General features: G+C 45.8%; 1 protein-coding gene across 1 annotated transcript in view; it reads left to right on the top strand.

Annotated features, from left to right (window-relative positions):
* The window catches only part of LOC134966196 (cytoplasmic phosphatidylinositol transfer protein 1-like), a 264862-nt gene that overhangs the window by 144195 nt on the left and 99648 nt on the right, over positions 1-21019 (top strand). Inside the window, exon 2 of the mRNA XM_063942761.1 lies at positions 5697-5845. Within this exon, the coding sequence (XP_063798831.1) occupies positions 5697-5845 (149 nt within the window). The remainder of the gene's footprint in view (positions 1-5696; positions 5846-21019) is intronic.

The following is a 21019-nucleotide window of genomic DNA, read 5'->3' as shown; positions in this document are numbered from 1 at the left end:
TGCCGTCTTTTCGACAGACGGCAGTTTTCGTCTTCAATTGAATATACCCCTATGTATAGTTGCAAACATGAAAATGACTATAAACACTTAAATATGCAATGCATGCTTTAAACACCATATAAAGAGCATAATAAAAATGTTAATAATTGCTGAGGGACACTTTGTAAATTATTCATACAGCTGGGAATATTTAAAAAGACTATTGCTAGGGGTGTTCTGTATAACGTTACATAAAATACAGGTTTTTTTACTTTTCATGAAGAATACTCTGGGAAGCTGATTGTTTGAGTATTTGCTGTTACAGTGCCCAAATTAAGGCATCTCTCAGTATCATATTATTTTTTTCTTTTGACCAAATAAGTGAAAATATCCTCTGGTGTTTTCCTGCACGCAGCATCAGCTCTCTGTAAATGAGTCTGTAAATGAACCTGGTGGCAGCTTTCCCAAAAAACAATGCTTGCCTTAAAGTTTGAACCAAATTTCTACTAAAATGAATATGGTTCCGCCCCCCTTCCACATTGGCATGCATTAGTTAATGACAATACAAATATTATGGTTCACAAGCACCCACTTCACCCAGAGAGCTAGCACGGGTGGTCTTCAGTTTGCCGGCGGACGTGCTCCTGACAACCAGCATACCGGCGCCGGAATCCCATCCCCCGGCATACCGACAACTTTTCTCCCTCTTGGGGGTCCACGACCCCCCTGGAGGGAGAATAGATAGCGTGGCGCGCGTAGCGTGCCACGGTGCCCACAGCATGGCGAGTTCAGCAAGCCCGTAAGGGGCTCATTTGCGCTCGCCCAGCTGTCGGTATGCATCGGTCGGGATTCCGGCGCCGGTATGCTGGCCACCGGAAGCCCAACCGCCAGCATTACATACTACACCCTGCTAGCACCTATGCACCTATGTATCTCATACAAGCACATCGCAGCCATCAGTGCTAACGTAACTGCATCACACCAAGAGATTTGTCTTGAATACTCATGAAAACAAATATGCTGAGTGTTTTGGGATCATAAGAATATTCAGTAATGTAGGAATAAGTAGTGCTCTCTAATTTATATATATACTAGCTGTTCTATCCGTTCTTTGCACGGGAGTTTCTGATTTTCACGGTTGTAAATATAAATGAGTGTTATAAATTTGTTAAATCTATAGAGCGGCAAATTTGAGACGTCTTAATGTAAGTAAATATTAATCCATGGTTCTTGGCGTTACCTGAGGAGCTCTTGTAGCAGATACGGTAAAAAGTGACTGGACCCTTTTTGTAATTTATGAAATTCTACATACAATACTGGAGGTGCAATCCAAATTTTGATCCATTTGGGCGTTAACGTTCCCGCAACGTAAGCCACGCATCAGTAATGATGTAATGTCAACACCCTTTTCATCCCCTTATGGGAGGTCTTTAAAAATTCTAATTACATAGTTTTCCTATTTCCCACCTGAGCACCTGATGAATACCTATGTTAAATTTCAGCTTCCTAACGTATCGGGAAGTAAGAGAATTAGTGATGAGTCAGTGAGTGAGGGCTATGGTATATATGTCTATATAACTCAGATAATCTTGAGTGCACCACAAAGAACAGTACTACTCTGCATATGAGAGAACATAAATATTTTGGTTTGTATACTGTATGCAATACAGCTCTGTATATTACTATTATTATCCTTTACATGGTGCTAAAAGGGTTCTGCAAAGCCTAACAAAGAGCCTAATTCGTGTTTGTACGCAATGGGCGATATTTATACAATGAAGCGATAATCGGCAAGCTGCACATGTGCTGCTATTACAATGTGCATGTCGCTGCGATCCCTCTCGCACTGAGAACTTTGTCGCATAGTGATTGACAGAAATGGTCTTTTGGAGGTAATCATGGGGCGTTTAAGGGGAATAGTTGGGAAAATAGCAACGTGTCATGGCCAACTTTGGGGTGTGTATCTTCTGATCGCTGCGTGATCGTACGTGCAAATACGTGGCGTCCGAGTCACTACTGCAATGGCCAGTCTGCATAGCCATAGACCAACCCTTAGCTGTGATGTTCTCTGTTATTGCGTATAGGACCTTATTCAGCATAGATTACAAACCTGCTAAAAAGCAGTTGTTGTGATGAAATAGTTGCCGCCAAGAAAAAGAAAAAACGCCCATTGCAGAAATTGTGAGCGATGCGTTTGCATAACCATTTGCAATTACCGGAACATCGAAGATTCTTTCCATCTGCGCCAGGTAAAGTCATCCATAATTCTGCTAATGCAACAGGTCATCGCTGACGTCAGAGACCCACATGAAGCCTTGGCACACTTGCGTTTTGACGAACACACCCACAAAACGCCATATTTCCTCCCCTAAAACGTTGGCTTCATGTTAATTAAAATGCGATTGCATTGAAGCACAATGTGTTCACAGTATGAATCACAAATTGTGGATGCAGACGCGCAATGCAAATGCTGCGCATGAGCAGTCAATCGATAATCGGACAGATTACTTCTCAATTTTGCGATCTGTGCTGAATGAGGTCCTTAGTCCGCTAATGTGTACGCAGTTGCAAATGAGTTTGCGATGGCGCCGGGGGGCGTCTCTATTCATTTCTGAGCGGCAGCTTCACTTGCTAACATTAGCAGCTCCGTATCCTATCAAGTTGCAATTGCAAGTGCATTTGCGTACAAACATGAGGGATGAGGCATACTAGATCTACATTCATTAGGTCGACCCTATATGGTCGACAGACACGTGATCTGCATTGACAAAAGGGCGACACATGAAAGTTCAACACTGAATGTCGACATGGACAGGTCGACGGGGTCAAAAGGTCTACATGACAAAGGTTGACACAAAAAAGGTCGATACACTTTTCTTCTTGCATTATTGGGGTTAGTGTGGATAGTTTTGAGATCTGGAACCACCATTTGTAGAAACACAGTCCCGCTTTGCTCACCACGCTGCGGGCACGGTGTCTCGCTCTGCTTCACTTGCCACAAAGTTACTAAGGGGGTAATTCAGAGTTGATCGCAGCAGCAAATTTGTTAGCAGTTGGGCAAAACCATGTGCACTGCAGGGGAGGGCAGATATAACATGTGCAGAGAGAGTTAGATTTGGGTTGGGTGTGTTCAAACTGATATCTAAATTGCAGTGTAAAAATGAAGCAGCCAGTATTTACCCTGCACAGAAACAATATAACCCACCCAAATCTAACTCTCTCTGCAAATGTTATATCTGCCCCCCCCCCCCCCCCCCCTGCAGTGCACATGGTTTTGCCAAACTGCTAACAAATTTGCTGCTGCGATCAACTCTGAATTACCCCCTAGAGCAGGCATTCCCAACCGCGGTCCTCAAGGCACACCAACAGTGCAGGTTTTAGTGATATCCAGGCTTCAGCACAGATGGTTAAATCAAAAAAACTGAGGTGCTAATTAAGTCACCTGTGTCCAAGCCTGGATATCACTAAAACCAGGACTGTTAGTGTGCCTTGAGGACCGCGGTTGGGAAACACTGCCCTAGAGGTTATGATTTGTGACATGGATATTCAAGGATGGAAAAAAGTAAAAAAATATGACAAAACCCCCCCAAACACGTGTCAACAATATGTGTGTCGACCAAATGAACCTGTCAATCTTTTCCAGTGTGGCCTTTGATATGTTGACATTTAGTCCATGTTGACCTTTTGTCCATGTCGACATTGTGCCTGTCGACCATATGGAGTCGACCTAATGTGTGTCGACCCATAATCTGGATCCCAAACATGAATTACGGCCAAAGTACATAAACAAATGAGCGTACAAGTAAACAGTGACTTAAATGACAAGGCATTGCAGGACATGGATGCAACAGTGGGCACAGTGCTCAAATAAGCAGCAGGGTGTCAAAAATGAACGGTTAGGTACCATTGATAGGAAGTATGGAGTAGATGATAGAGTAAGTAAGTAATGCCAAAGCACATGAGGGAAGAGGGTCCTCAGGAATGAGACTGATGAGGTAGAGGCAGTGAGTATGGAACAGGGGGTTAGGGTGAGAGAGGGCTGGGTTTGATGAAGAAGCGGGTGTTGAGAGCACATTTGAATTTATGTAGAGAGGTGGAGAGTCTGATAGGGAGAAGGAGACAATTCCAGTCATACAGAGCAGCATAGGCAAATGGTAGGAAGTGAGTGAAGAGGGCAACAAGACATTTCAACTCTGCATCATGCATCAGACTATGGACTATTGGAATCCAGTTAGCCATGGTAATTTACTGCGGCTAATTGTTTTGCCGGGGGCCATACAATTAGCCCCGATAAGCCAGAGTTTATCCCCGATACCGGCAATTATCGGGATTATGCACGTGAAGCATAATCTGCAGTAAGTGTCCCTTAGACCCGCGATAAGTGCTACGAAGCTTTTCGCGGAACCTATGTATTTTCATGCGAAAAATGGGTGTTTTTCGTGGGACGTAATTGTATAGGACGATAAAAGAAAATGCAAAAAAACACCCATTTTTCGTGCCCGTGGCACTATCGCGGATAATTGGATGTGTGTGGAGCTTGCATGTTCTTCCCTGTGTTTGTGCATATTGCCTACATTGCCTATATTGTTTGTGCATATTGCCTACATTTGTTCTGTTTATATTCCCCACAGTCCAAGAGACATGCCTCCATCTAATCTGGCCCCTGTGTGTGTCTTGCCGGTAGAAATATTAGTTGCAATCTCCACTGGAGCAGCTCTAATGAAAGCTGATCGTTTGTACAGCGCTGCTTAATGTGTTTGCGAGATAGAGGCTAATAATAATAATAATAATGTCAAGTCTGATGCCAAGTCAACTTATGTTTCAAGCCTCAGGACGATTTAGATACATACAGTACCAATGTTATTTACAGTCAATTATTTTCTGTTTACATTTTTTCATGCAGTTTAGTGTTCTTTTAATACAACTTTCATGTATACACTACTTACTTCTCAATCATGGGTTAATCTTTTAACATAACAATAAATGTAAATCTTATTTTTCTTTCTTTTCTTTTCTTTTTTTAAAAAAGAGCAGCAGTGGGCGAGAACCCTGTATTTTTTCCCAGCAGTTCAGTAGATTAGGATCATTGCAGCATTTTCATGAAAAACTTAATTACATGGTAGGAAAACCCTTTAACTACTACTCTCTCATTCCATTGTTCCCTCTCAGAGCTTGACTTTAGTAGCAGTGCTCCAGCCAGCAGAAACTAATAGCGCTTGTCTGGACAAGAGAATGATGTGAACACCCACGCATTCCTCTGCCTGCCGTACTTTGCCTATGAGAGAAGCAGTGTCTAACAAGTTAGCATGACCCAGATTCACACCTGTTAAAACATGTTGCTATACATTGCAGTGCTAGTCTACTCTTAAGGTGTCATTTCATGGATAAATAAGTCAAATTCTTGCACTAATGCATGTCAAATGCAATCTGATGTTATCATCAACACAAAAAAATACACACTGCAGATCCGATAAACTCTGTGACCCGTAAGAGCAATTTTTAGCTCAGTTTGTGCTGTTTGAAGATGTCTTCAGCAGGTTAAGGAGGCCGGGAACGAGACAGATCCCTAACTCCCGATCTGTCCGTTGCAGGAGCGTTTTAAGCCGATGGTTGGCTACTGCTCCTGCATACACATATATTATTATCGGCTGATTGGCCCGGCTTAAGCGGTTGTATCATGAAAAGATTTTATTAACAAATGTCTCTTTTCTGTGTAGTACAAGATTGGACAGCTGTACATGATCAGCAAACACAGCCATGAACAAAGTTCGGATGGAGAAGGAGTAGAGGTGATCATCAATGAACCTTATGAAGATCCTGCCCATGGTAAAGGGCAATATACAGAGAAGAGAGTCTACCTGAACAGGTGTGATATATAGAGATATTTCTGGTTCAACAAAAGACATGAATATCACAATGGTATAAACAGCTTACAGTTATTTTTACATTCATATTAAAACAAACACTAATTGGTGGCTAGAGATCTATAGGGGCTATTCAGAGTTAATCACAGTGCGCAAACCAATCATTATGTGATCGTCTACCGGAAGGAAGCGATCGAATTATGATTGGCAGGCGTGCGGGGTGACGACGCGACGTTGGGGTGGAGAGCAGCAGGAAACGCAGGCGTGTCATGGCCATTTTTAGGCCGGCCGATGACGCCACCTGCGCTTCCTGCGAGTGGAAACCTATTTGAGGTTTTTGCAATGCGCTCGCAATTGAATTGCAATCACATTGCAGGCAGCACCACACATGTTGGGTGGCCTTGCCCTGTACTGGGCGTCCCCCAGTATGCGATTTTAGTGGTCGCAGATTTTGTTAAAATAGCAGAATCTGCGACCAACTCTGAATAACCGCCTATGTCGGAATTCTTTCAGGCTAGTCATACAATGGAACTTCCACAAAGACTACCAGACTCTTTTTTTTATCTACAGTCAATTCCCTTTCCAGCCACTTGCTGGGTACCTGATGTTCATATATGAACAAATGGGTAAGGGACAAAGTTTCGGTGAGTACTGTGCTTATGGTCAAAGTTGTGACTCTTGATGTAAAAAAAAGTGTTCAAGTGCGCAACCAGCAGCAGCTGCTATAGGGATGGTCAAAATCCCTTACAAATACAGAAAATAAAATAAATTGAGAAATAAAAGATATTCCAGCGCTGGCTGTAAAATGAATTTCTAACAGTTTGGACGGTTTGTTTTTTTAAAAGACAGTCACAATTTATTGCATAAAGTATATGAATAGAAAAAACACAATAATAAAAAATTGTATTATGAATTTACATACAGTAATTAAAAAGATAATTTGTGTCATTTATAGCCACCTCTCTGTTTTAGTTATTTCTACAAAGTTGTGACTCTGGTTGAGGTTATGGATTCTAAAGTTATGGTTAATGTTTTTATTAACTTGCCAGTTTTTACACAAAGACAGTTGGTATCAATGAAGCTCGTGAGTTTGAAAAGATGGGTTGGTGTTGGAGGGGAGTGTACTTCTGCACCACCTCTTTTTCCTATGTGCAGTGACACCCGGGGCAAGATGACGTCACTGATATGCTACTCAGAATGCGCGAACCGGAGCACGCATCTGTATTAGAGCGTCATGAACATGCTATACTTCGCTTCCAAGACCTGTATTACTGCTGTTATAGCTGTTATGCCCATTATAGTGACCACCGCTTTTAAACCCTGTGCATTTTTACTATATTCTGCATTACCGCTGTTCAGGGCCAGATAAACAACAAGTGGTAGAGGCACTCGTCTAGGTTCCGGTAGGCCCTAGGAGGTCTACCTCTCCACACCAACAAAATATGTAAAAGTAAGTTTTCTTTTTAATTAACAATTATTGCCTCCAAGGGTGCATGGGGTGGGAGGATTTTCTGCTAATGCAGGCAGACATTGCAGTCTCCAGGTTTGGGTGTGGTATGGGTGGAGCCTGCAGCTATGATGGGGAGTTGGGATGGCTGCAATGATCCATTGTGCCCATCACCTTTAACCTTGGATGGAGGGACAGCGGAACATGACGGGGAAGCTCCATTAAAGACCCACAGCTGGCCACATTCTTCAGTAACTGAAGTCCTCCAGATCTGTACTGTGCTCCTCCTCCTGCCCTCTTTATTTCCCGTCAGAGTACCTCTGCCATGCTCTTCACATTGTACGCCTGTCTGCCTCCCCCCAATCATATGTGTGCATGTGTCCTGTCCCCCCTCCAGCAAAGCCATAGCTAGACCTTTTTGTGCCCTGTGCCAGGAAGAGCATTGGTCCCCCCCATATTTTAAATAGGGATAGCGCGTGCCAAAAAGTGGCATGGTCTCATGGGGAAGGCGCATGATCACACAATAGTAGTGCCTCTTACACACTATGCCACACAGTAAGAGCCCCTTGCACATTATGCCCACAGTAGTAGTGCCCCTTACAAAGTGTGCTCACACAGTAGTAGTAGTAGTGTCCCGTACACACTATGCCACACAGTAGTAGTACCCCTTGCACACTATGCACACAGATGTAGTGCCCCATACACATTATGCCCATACAGTAGTAGTAGTGCCCATTACACATTATGACACAGAGTAGTATTAGTAGTGCCCCTTACACATTATGCCAGACAGCAGTAATAGTGCCTCCTCCCCTTACCCATCCCCTCCCTATGCCTTTCTCTCTGTAAGGGACAGATGTACTAAGTGCAAAGTGCATCTCTCCCTGCAGACACTTACTGAGTGTCTGTTATATACCGCTATGCTGTGCCTTGGTGAATCCTTAGTCATAAATGGTAACAGGATTTTAAATGTATATGTCGGTGAGATTCTAGGATCCAGTGACCATCAAGCAGTATGGTTTAGTATAAAAACAAGGACCGACTCACAAAGATAAAGTTGTTGGATTTTAGAAAGGCTAACTCTGCAAAAATGTGGAGACATGTTAGTGATTAATTGGCAGATTAGAGGAACTTGGAAGGTGTACAGGAGAGGTGGCAAAAATGAAAAAGTGCAATAAAGGCAATATACTCTTGTATCAAAAGGGTTAGGAAAAACATCAGTAAATGGAAGCGAGTGTGGTTTACAAGTTAAATATCCAATAATGTGAAAGCAAAAAAAAGGACATTTAGGAAATATAAGCAGACTCAAAATAATAAGAACAAAGAGGTATATCTTATCAGACGGAAGGAGGCTTAAAAGAAAATCACACTTGCAAAGGCACATGCTGAGGAGAAAAGGACCCAGTCATTATGTAAAGGGAGAAAACTTTTTTTTTTAAATATATAAGTGAAAGTAGGAAATCAAATTGAGGAATAATACAACGTAAGACAGAGAGTGAGAGTTTGGTTGAGCCGTTGAGGGAGAGAAGGCAATAGCAGATCATCTAAATATTTTTGCTCAGTATTCACTACAGGAGATGAGGGGAAGGGGCCACAGTTAAGTTGCAGGGAAAAATATAAAAATTAGGTAGATGAAAGTAAATTTACAGAGAAAAAGGTCCTAACAGAACTCTTACAAATGAAAGTGGAGAAAGAAATCCAAGGACACTAAAAGGGCTTAAAGTGGTGCTGGTAGCACTGTTAATAGTATTATTCAACCAATCACTAGCTACAGGAGCAATTCCAAAGGACTGAAAGAGAGTGAATGTAGTGCCACTGCACAAAAGTGGAAGCAAGGAAGAGGCAAGTAACTATAGACCAGTGAGCCTTACATCAGTATAAGGGAAAGTGATGAAAACACTATTAAATGAAAGTGATGTGGAGTATCTTAAATCCAGCAATTTACAGAATCCCAAACAGCATGGATTTACTGTGGGTGGTGGGGGGGGCTCTGGTTAAATCTGGCTCTGGTTCTAGCTAGCGCCTGCAGAGCCATTTGCCTCACCGCACGTCCCGGATAGGGAGAGTAATCAGTAGCAGGAAGAAACAAGTAATAATGCCACTGTATAGGTCATTGGTACGGCCTCATCTAGAATACTGTGTCCAGTCCTGGAGACCATGGGCCTAATTCAGAATTGATCGCAGCAGCAAATTTGTTAGCAGTTGGACAAAACCATGTGCACTTCAGGGGGAGCAGATATAACATGTGCAGAGAGAGTTAGATTTGGGTGGGGTGTGTTCAAACTGAAATCTAAATTGCAGTTTAAAAATAAAGCAGCTAGTATTTATCCTGCACAGAAACAAAATGACCCACCCAAATCTAACTCTCTCTGCACGTTATATCTGCTCCCCCTGCAGTGCACATGGTTTTGTCCAACTGCTAACAAATTTGCTGCTGCAATGAACTCTGAATTACCCCCCATATCTCCAAAAGTATGTAAATACATTAGAGAGTGCACAAAGAAGGGCAACTAATATGGTATATGGCCTACATCACAAAAGTAACCTGGAAAGACTAATACCCCTTTCACACCGCACAAATAACCCGGTATCGTCCCTCGGCGTGCGGTGTGAAAGGGGCCTTGCCGAAATCGCGGGTCACCTGACCCGGCAATTCAACCCGGGTACAAAGCAGTGTTATACCCAGGTTGAATACCAGGACCCATTTACTAGATAGAGAGAGGCGGCGCGGAGATGAGCTCATCTCCCAGCGCTGCCTTCAACTCCGTCCCCTCCACCGGATCCCCCCCCCAGCTGCCTGTGCCGCCTCCCACCCGGGAAGGACCCGCTTCCAATTCCCGGGTGGGATCCGGCATTGGCAGTGTGAAAGGGGTATAAATGATCTTAATATGTATAGTTTGGAGCAGAGAAGGGAAAGGGGGACATAATTGAAACTTTTCAAATATATCAAGGGTTTAAAAAAGTACAGGAGGAAAACATTTTAAAACATTCTTCAAAGGAAGAAAAATATTAGAATGTGAGGACATGTACTGAAACTGGATAGAGGGAGCTTCAGAGGAAACTTGAGGAAAAATTACTTTGCAGAAAGGGTAGCGAATAAGTGGAAAAGCCTCCCATCAGAGGTGGTAGAGGTTAAACAGTAGTGCAATATAAATATGTTTGGGATAAGCATATGAATATCCTTACAAAAAAAAGGGGGGGGCAGACTAGATGGGCTACGTGGTTCTTATCTGCCATCTAATTCTATGTTTCTTTGTAAAGCTGCAATAGTGATTTCCAACAGTCACAAGTCTGTCAACATTTCTGAAGACAATTCAGGAAATTTCACATGGCGTAATCTGTAGAAAGCATGATGATGACCCTCAGTCCAAGTTAAGGAAGTTACATGCAAATCTTGGAGAAAAGCTGCTGCAATTTACAGGGCCCAGGAATGGGAGACATTCAGCTGGACAGTGACCTAACAAAGGCACATTAGAGTGTCATAAATATAAAATCTCAGACACACAAACACAGAATCTGTGAAATGATGTCAGGATATGTGACACAAAGTAGATGCAAAAATGCTCCTTGAGAGACATTCCCAATGTTATGCATTGCTTATCTATGTAAATCTTAAGGTGGGTACACACTAGGCGACGTGCTGTATGAGCGGCGTCGCCTAGTGTGTTCCCTTCCCTGCCGGGGCGGTCGCCGGTAGTGCGTACACACTGAGCAATATTCAAACAATATCGCTCATTGACGTCACGCCACAGCCGGGCTGTGCATGCAGCTTTTGGATGACAGTCCATAATGAGCTGCATGCACGGCTGACAAGCGAGGTTCGTTCACGACTCATGGGGCCGCGCATCGCTTGTCATTCAGCAGCGTACACACTAGTCGATATGGTAAATGACATCGCTCAGGAAGGGCAAAATGAGCAACATTGTTTACCTTATCGGCAAGTGTGTATGCACCTTTACCTGCAGGCTGAGGTAAGTGCGGTCCGGCACTGACCACTGGCATTAGGGTGTACCAGACCCAGTTAATAGGGTCTATTTACTAAGCCTTGAACAGAGGTAAAGGGGATGGAGATAAAGTACCAGCCAATCAGCTTCTGTCATTTTTAAAAACCAGCCTGTAACATGGCATTTCAGAGCTGATTGGCTGGGACTTTATCTTCGTCCACTTTATCTCCGTCCAAGACATAGTAAATAGACTACTAAGGGGTCTATTTACTAATACCCCTTTTCCACCTACGAGCACGGGTCGCAGCCGGGAGCCTAACACGGGAGCTGCCCCCTGCTGCGACCCGTGCTCGCCCCCTTTTCCATCAGCAGTCACAACCCGGCATATGCCGGGTTGGTGACGCTTCTAGTGACGCGGCAGGGGCGGCGCAGGGTGATCACATGATCTCCCAGCGCCGCCCTTCCATACAGTGTAAACGGGAGCCGTGTCGCATCGACACGGCTCCCGTTTACACTACAACCCTACCCGGATCATTCCCGTGTCCTACCCAGGTAGATAGCCGGGTAGGATTCACGGGTCACTTGATCCGGGTTTACCCTTTTCTCTATCGTCCTAGTGGATGCTGGGGTTCCTGAAAGGACCATGGGGAATAGCGGCTCCGCAGGAGACAGGGCACAAAAAGTAAAGCTTTCCGATCAGGTGGTGTGCACTGGATCCTCCCCCTATGACCCTCCTCCAAGCCTCAGTTAGATTTTTGTGCCCGGCCGAGAAGGGTGCAATCTAGGTGGCTCTCCTAAAGAGCTGCTTAGAGAAAGTTTAGCTTAGGTTTTTTATTTTACAGTGAGTCCTGCTGGCAACAGGATCACTGCAACGAGGGACTTAGGGGAGAAGAAGTGAACTCACCTGCGTGCAGGATGGATTGGCTTCTTGGCTACTGGACATCAGCTCCAGAGGGACGATCACAGGTACAGCCTGGATGGTCACCGGAGCCTCGCCGCCGGCCCCCTTGCAGATGCTGAAACATGAAGAGGTCCAGAATCGGCGGCAGAAGACTCCTCAGTCTTCTAAAGGTAGCGCACAGCACTGCAGCTGTGCGCCATTTTCCTCTCAGCACACTTCACACGGCAGTCACTGAGGGTGCAGGGCGCTGGGAGGGGAGCGCCCTGGGAGGCAAATGAAAACCTATTTGGCTAAAAAATACCTCACATATAGCCTCCGGGGGCTATATGGAGATATTTAACCCCTGCCAGAATACACTAAAGAGCGGGAGACGAGCCCGCCGGAAAAGGGGCGGGGCCTATCTCCTCAGCACACAGCGCCATTTTCCTTACACAGCTCCGCTGGTCAGGACGGCTCCCAGGTCTCTCCCCTGCACTGCACTACAGAAACAGGGTAAAACAAGAGAGGGGGGGCAAAATAGTGGCAAAAATTATATTATAAAAGCAGCTATACGGGGAGCACTTATTATAAGGCTATCCCTGTCATATATAGCGCTTTTGGTGTGTGCTGGCAAACTCTCCCTCTGTCTCCCCAAAGGGCTAGTGGGGTCCTGTCTTCGTTAAGAGCATTCCCTGTGTGTCTGCTGTGTGTCGGTACGTGTGTGTCGACATGTATGAGGACGATATTGGTGTGGAGGCGGAGCAATTGCCAAATATGGGGATGTCACCTCCTAGGGGGTCGACACCAGAATGGATGCCTTTATTTATGGAATTACGGGATAGTGTCAACACGCTAAAGCAGTCGTTTGACGACATGAGACGGCCGGACAATCAGTTAGTGCCTGTCCAGGCGCCTCAAACACCGTCAGGGGCTGTAAAACGCCCTTTGCCTCAGTCGGTCGACACAGACCCAGACACAGGCACTGATTCCAGTGGCGACGGTGACGAATCAACCGTATTTTCCAGTAGGGCCACACGTTATATGATTTTGGCAATGAAGGAGGCGTTACATTTAGCTGATACTACAGGTACCACTAAACAGGGTATTATGTGGGGTGTGAAAAAACTACCTATAGTTTTTCCTGAATCAGAAGAACTAAATGATGTATGTGATGAAGCGTGGGTTGCCCCCGATAAAAAGATGCTAATTTCAAAGAAGTTATTAGCTTTATACCCTTTCCCGTCAGAGGTTAGGGCGCGCTGGGAAACACCTCCTAGGGTGGACAAGGCGCTCACACGCTTATCTAAACAAGTGGCGTTACCCTCTCCTGAGACGGCCGCACTTAAAGATCCAGCAGATAGGAGGATGGAAAATATCCAAAAAAGTATATACACACATACAGGTGTTATACTACGACCAGCTATAGCGACAGCCTGGATGTGCAGTGCTGGAGTAGCTTGGTCAGAGTCCCTGATTGAAAATATTGATACCCTGGATAGGGACAATGTTTTACTGTCTTTAGAGCAAATAAAGGATGCATTTCTTTATATGCGTGATGCACAGAGGGATATCTGCACACTGGCATCACGGGTAAGTGCTATGTCCATTTCGGCCAGAAGAAGTTTATGGACGCGACAGTGGTCAGGCGATGCGGACTCAAAACGGCATATGGAAGTTTTGCCGTATAAAGGGGAGGAGTTATTTGGAGTTGGTCTATCAGATTTGGTGGCCACGGCTACAGCCGGGAAATCCACCTTTTTACCTCAAGCTACTCCCCAACAGAAAAAGACACCGACTTTTCAACCGCAGCCCTTTCGTTCCTTTAAAAACAAGAGAGCAAAGGGATATTCATATCTGCCACGAGGCAGAGGAAGGGGGAAGAGACACCAACAGGCAGCTCCTTCCCAGGAACAGAAGCCCTCCCCCGCTTCTACAAAAGCCTCAGCATGACGCTGGGGCTTCTCAAGCGGACTCGGGGGCGGTGGGCGGTCGTCTCAAGAATTTCAGCGCGCTGTGAGCTCACTCGCAGGTAGATCCCTGGATCCTGCAGATAATATCTCAGGGGTACAGGTTGGAACTAGAGACAGATCCGCCTCGCCGTTTCCTGAAGTCTGCTTTACCAACGTCCCCCTCAGAAAGGGAGACGGTTTTGGAAGCCATTCACAAGCTGTACTCTCAGCAGGTGATAGTCAAGGTACCTCTTCTACAACAGGGAAAGGGGTATTATTCCACTCTATTTGTGGTACCGAAGCCGGACGGCTCGGTAAGACCTATTCTAAATCTGAAGTCCTTGAACCTGTACATAAAGAAGTTCAAGTTCAAAATGGAGTCACTCAGAGCAGTGATAGCGAACCTGGAAGAAGGGGACTTTATGGTGTCCTTGGACATCAAGGATGCGTACCTCCACGTTCCAATTTACCCCTCACACCAGGGGTACCTCAGGTTCGTTGTACAAAACTGTCACTATCAGTTTCAGACGCTGCCGTTCGGATTGTCCACGGCACCTCGGGTCTTTACAAAGGTAATGGCCGAGATGATGATTCGTCTTCGAAGAAAAGGCGTATTAATTATCCCATACTTGGACGATCTCCTAATAAGGGCAAGGTCCAGAGAACAGCTAGAGAGGGGATTAGCACTGTCTCAAGAAGTGCTAAAACAGCACGGCTGGATTCTGAATATTCCAAAATCCCAGTTAATGCCGACAACTCGTCTGCTGTTCCTAGGGATGATTCTGGACACGGTTCAGAAAAAGGTTTTTCTCCCGGAGGAAAAAGCCAAGGAGTTATCCGAGCTTGTCAGGAACCTCCTAAAACCAGGAAAGGTGTCTGTACATCAATGCACAAGAGTCCTGGGAAAAATGGTGGCTTCTTACGAAGCAATTCCATTCGGCAGATTCCATGCACGAATTTTCCAGAGGGATCTGTTGGACAAATGGTCAGGGTCGCATCTTCAGATGCACCAGCGGATAACCCTGTCTCCAAGGACAAGGGTATCTCTTCTGTGGTGGTTGCAGAGTGCTCATCTATTGGAGGGCCGCAGATTCGGCATACAGGATTTGATCCTGGTGACCACGGACGCCAGCCTGAGAGGCTGGGGAGCAGTCACACAAGGAAGAAACTTCCAGGGAGTGTGGACGAGCCTGGAAACGTCTCTTCACATAAACATTCTGGAACTAAGAGCAATCTACAATGCTCTAAGCCAGGCAGAACCTCTGCTTCAAGGAAAACCGGTGTTGATCCAGTCGGACAACATCACGGCAGTCGCCCATGTAAACAGACAGGGCGGCACAAGAAGCAGGAGTGCAATGGCAGAAACTGCAAGGATTCTTCGCTGGGCAGAGAATCATGTGATAGCACTGTCAGCAGTGTTCATCCCGGGAGTGGACAACTGGGAAGCAGACTTCCTCAGCAGACACGACCTTCACCCGGGAGAGTGGGGACTTCATCCGGAAGTCTTCCACATGCTGGTAACCCGTTGGGAAAGACCAATGGTGGACATGATGGCGTCTCGCCTCAACAAAAAACTGGACAGGTATTGCGCCAGGTCAAGAGATCCGCAGGCAATAGCTGTGGACGCGCTGGTAACGCCTTGGGTGTACCAGTCGGTGTATGTGTTTCCTCCTCTGCCTCTCATACCAAAAGTATTGAGAATTATACGGCAAAGAGGCGTAAGAACGATACTAGTGGTTCCGGATTGGCCAAGAAGGACTTGGTACCCGGAACTTCAAGAGATGATCACGGAAGATCCGTGGCCTCTACCTCTAAGGAGGGACTTGCTTCAGCAGGGTCCCTGTCTGTTTCAAGACTTACCGCGGCTGCGTTTGACGGCATGGCGGTTGAACGCCGGATCCTAAAGGAAAAAGGCATGCCGGAAGAAGTCATTCCTACTTTGATTAAAGCAAGGAAGGAAGTAACCGTGCAACACTATCACCGCATTTGGCGAAGATATGTTGCGTGGTGCGAGGATCGGAGTGCTCCGACGGAGGAATTTCAACTGGGTCGATTCCTACATTTCCTGCAATCAGGATTGTCTATGGGTCTCAAATTGGGATCTATTAAGGTTCAAATTTCGGCCCTGTCGATTTTCTTTCAAAAAGAATTGGCTTCAGTTCCTGAAGTCCAGACTTTTGTTAAGGGAGTGCTGCATATACAGCCTCCTGTGGTGCCTCCAGTGGCACCGTGGGATCTCAATGTGGTTTTGGAATTTCTAAAATCTCATTGGTTTGAACCACTAAAAAAGGTGGATTTAAAATATCTCACATGGAAAGTGACCATGTTACTAGCCCTGGCTTCGGCCAGGAGAGTGTCAGAACTGGCAGCTTTATCTTACAAAAGCCCATATCTGATTTTCCATTCGGACAGGGCAGAACTGCGGACTCGTCCGCATTTTCTCCCTAAGGTGGTGTCAGCATTTCATCTGAACCAGCCTATTGTAGTGCCTGCGGCTACAAGTGACTTGGAGGACTCCAAGTTACTGGACGTTGTCAGAGCATTAAAAATATATATTGCAAGGACAGCTGGAGTCAGAAAATCTGACTCGTTGTTTATATTGTATGCACCCAACAAGATGGGTGCTCCTGCGTCTAAGCAGACGATTGCTCGTTGGATCTGTAGCACAATCCAACTTGCACATTCTGTGGCAGGCCTGCCACAGCCTAAATCTGTAAAGGCCCACTCCACAAGGAAGGTGGGCTCATCTTGGGCGGCTGCCCGAGGGGTCTCGGCATTACAACTTTGCCGAGCAGCTACGTGGTCAGGGGAAAACACGTTTGTAAAATTTTACAAATTTGATACTCTGGCTAAGGAGGACCTGGAGTTCTCTCATTCGGTGCTACAGAGTCATCCGCACTCTCCCGCCCGTTTGGGAGCTTTGGTATAATCCCCATGGTCCTTTCAGGAACCCCAGCATCCACTAGGACGATAGAGAAAATAAGAATTTACTTACCGATAATTCTATTTCTCGGAGTCCGTAGTGGATGCTGGGCGCCCATCCCAAGTGCGGATTATCTGCAATAATTGTACATAGTTATTGTTAACTAATTCGGGTTATTGTTTAGGAAGCCATCTTTCAGAGGCTCCTCTGTTATCATACTGTTAACTGGGTTTGATCACAAGTTGTACGGTGTGATTGGTGTGGCTGGTATGAGTCATACCCGGGATTCAAAATTCCTCCCTTATTGTGTACGCTCGTCCGGGCACAGTACCTAACTGAGGCTTGGAGGAGGGTCATAGGGGGAGGAGCCAGTGCACACCACCTGATCGGAAAGCTTTACTTTTTGTGCCCTGTCTCCTGCGGAGCCGCTATTCCCCATGGTCCTTTCAGGAACCCCAGCATCCACTACGGACTCCGAGAAATAGAATTATCGGTAAGTAAATTCTTATTTTCCACTTGCAAAAAACACGGGTAAATGTGCGCCCCCGTGCATTTACCCGTGTTTTTTGAGCTAGTGGAAAAGGGGTATAAGCCTTGGGTGGAGATAAAGTGGATGGAGTTAAAGTACTAGCCAACCATCTCTTAACTGTCATTTTTCAAACTCAACCGGTGACCTGGAAGTTAGGAGCTGATTGGCTGGCACTTTATCTCCATCCAAGGCTTAATAAATAGAACCCTTAGACCCCATGGGTCCTAGGCAAGATACCAATTTGGGTCCCCTCTCTTCCATTGCATCCATACCCCAGTTTACTTACCCTGTACATGACCTCACAGTTTAGACTGCATATGCACCTGCAATATGTCAAATTGCTGTTTATCTGTGTATCTTTTGGTCCTTTCAAAGTTGCTTAAAGGCTTATACCATAGATTGGATATTCCAATAGAAGGAAGAAACAGCCCCATAGTGTTGTATTACTTTAGAGCAGTATTTAATAAACACAAAACAAGGCCTCTGTATACAAACAGATAAAGTAAAATCAGCTTATCTGGGTATGTGGGAGATCCCTCCAGCAGGCTTGCTCCTACACCCAAGGGTATGGGTCGTTGGGTCGACCCAACTTAGGTCGACAGTCATTAGGTCGACCACTGAAGGTCGACATGGGCATTAGGTTGACATGCACTAGGTCGACATGGGAATTAGGTCGACATGAACTAGGTCGACAGGTTAAAAGGTGGACATGAGGTTTTGGACTGTTTTTGGTGTCGCTTTCTTTGTAAAGTGACCGGGAACCCCAATTAGTGCACCGTGTTCGCTAGCCATGATTCGGGCAAGGTTCCAATCATAGTCCACGTGGACCGTCAAGAATGGGAAAATTAAAAAAAATGTGAAAAACTCATGTCGACCTATTGACCATGTCGACCTAATGCATGTCGACCTTCAGTGGTCGACCTAATGACTGTCGACCTAAGCTGTGTCGACCTAACGACCGTATCCCACACCCAAGTAATCAAAGTGTTTAGTTAAAATTAACGTATTAGTGTTAGATAAACGAGTCCCAGATAGTACAATAGGCAGTCCAGAGGAATAATATCCAGAAGGAAACAGCAATAAGCAATAACAAATGCCTATGCATTTCATTTTTAAATTGTTCCGCTAGTACCCCTTTTACACCGCCTGAAATATCCCGGGATTTTGCACGGGAGCGCACAAAATCCCGGGATTGCAGGCGGTGTAAAAGGATCCTTCTCCAAAACCCCGGGTCCATTTTCCTTGGATTCCAACCCGGCTTGTGTGCTGGGTTGGGCACGGGTAAGAACCAGAGTAGGAGGCGGTGTAAATGGGTAAGCCGGGTCATCCGACCCGGTACCCATTTACAGCATGGCAGACCTCCTGAACCGCAGTGTCCAGCGGGCGTTCGGGAGACTGGGGGTCACGGCGCACGCTGTCTATGCATACAGCAGCATCGTGCTAGTTTCCATACAGTGGCTGAGGCTGGGGACACGGCACTTGCTGTCTATGCAGACAGCAGCACCGTGTCTGGGGCCTGGAAGCGCCGGATGCTGGAGGCAGCACAGCAGCTTCAAGATTGCTGGGCTTACCCCCAGTGTGACGCTCCGCAGTCCCGATGAGCCGGGTTTCCCGGAGCTTGGAAATAACGTCATCTCTAAATGCCGGCCCAAAAGACACTGTGTAAACAGTGCCGATCCGGGAATATCACGGATCGGCACTGCGGTGTAAAAGGGGGTCTGACCCGGCTTGGAATCGTGTTCCGAATTCCGGTTCAGATCCGAGATTTTGGTGTAAAAGGGGTATTAGTTAGAAGAATACTTGTAACAGATTTTTTTCTCCCTTTACTTATCTTACATACTTGGGCATAAAACAAAATGATTAGATATGGTAGAAGTTTATATGGATAAACTCTATTGGAAAATATAAAATATGGGTAAGAGTACTTTTGTACACTGTTTTAGGTGGGATCCGGTCTGAAGATCGACAGTGTCTAGGTCGACAATGTTTAGGTCGACCACTATAGGTCGACAGTCACTAGGTCGACAGGGTCAGAAGGTCGACATGTTCTAGGTCGACAGGTCAGAAGGTCGACATGAGGTTTTTTTTTTTTTTTTAATAGAGTCATTTTTATTCAACAGCAAAATAGAGATACAGACATTTCAGTGAACACTGGGAAGCACGTGTGGTATTGCACAATATTTTGAATCACATTTGTCTCCAAGGGTATACATATACGAATAACATTCCCCGTATTGCTTTTCCCGTGCAGTTTTCCCACCATATACATATTTTTTCTGAGGTCTGTAAGCAGATCGTAATTCACATACTTAACGTTTTAGATATTTTCTCCCCTAACCTTTATTGTAATTACCCCGTCTAGTAGGCCTTGTATAGCCCACAACCCCTCTACCCCCAAACAAAACCCCTTAAAATGAACTCAAGCCTAGTCAAGCCAAGGTGTGTATGGCGTGGTGTGGCAGCTAAATAGTTAAACAACTACGTTAAAAGAGAGATGAAGGTTCGGCCCAGCGCCCCAAGGCCCTCATAGCGCAACGCAGCGAAGGCCTGTGCCCTCTAAATCTGAAGGGCAAGGGAGGAATATGTGGAATTGATCCAGGGAGACCATATCTTCTCGTATTTGGTAAGGGCATTATATTTCATATATACATAGCGTTCTTTTAATAGGGTGTCGTTTACCAATCCTTTGAAAGCAGGTATCGTGGGAGGACGCGGGGCCATCCATGTCCGCGCAATACACACCTTTGCAAGAGCGCACATACAGCGGGCATACATGTTTTCCCAACTGGACCTATAGTCAGGATCGCCCACCCCCAAAATACAAAATCTCGGAGTCAGCAAACCTCTCGGTATCCCCGTATGTTCCAGAATCGACCCGACCCCAGCCCAGAACACCTGCAGCAACGGGCATTCCCATGCGAGGTGCCAGAATGTGCCTCCGGCAGCCCCGCACTTGGGACAAACATCAGCGCTATCAGACCTGAATCTGGCCAGCCTGCTCGGTGTCATGTATGATCTATGCAGAATGAAAAGCTGTATCTGCTGAAACCGCAGCGATTTGGTGACCTGGCTCGGGTTACCCAGAGCGCCCTCCCAATCTTCCCCATCTATGGGACCCAAATCGCACTCCCAGCTCTCCCGAAGATTCGAGAGCGGGTCTGCATGTACTGTTTGAAGAAGGTACGAGTAGGTGAAGGAGATCACCTTGACTCGACCCAGTGAGTGTAGAAATATTTTTATGGGGAAGGGGATGAGCGCTGGGGGAGAATCTCCGAACTGTGCCTGCAAGGCGTGCCTGAGCTGTAAGAATCTGTAAAAGTGAGAGTTCGGGAGTCCAAACTCCTCCTTTAATTGCTGAAATGATTTCAATGAATCATCGCTATATAACTGGGACAGTGAAACTATCGAATACGGAGCCCACACCTTCTCGCCCTCTAGAGACCCCAGTTCACTAAGCAGTGTGGAGTGCCATAGGGGGGTATCCGGGTCCATACCTTCGTACCC

This window comes from Pseudophryne corroboree, chromosome 10 (assembly GCF_028390025.1).
Source record: "Pseudophryne corroboree isolate aPseCor3 chromosome 10, aPseCor3.hap2, whole genome shotgun sequence".
Classification (NCBI taxonomy): Eukaryota; Metazoa; Chordata; class Amphibia; order Anura; family Myobatrachidae; genus Pseudophryne; species Pseudophryne corroboree.
This window is presented reverse-complemented; position numbering and strand designations above follow the sequence as displayed.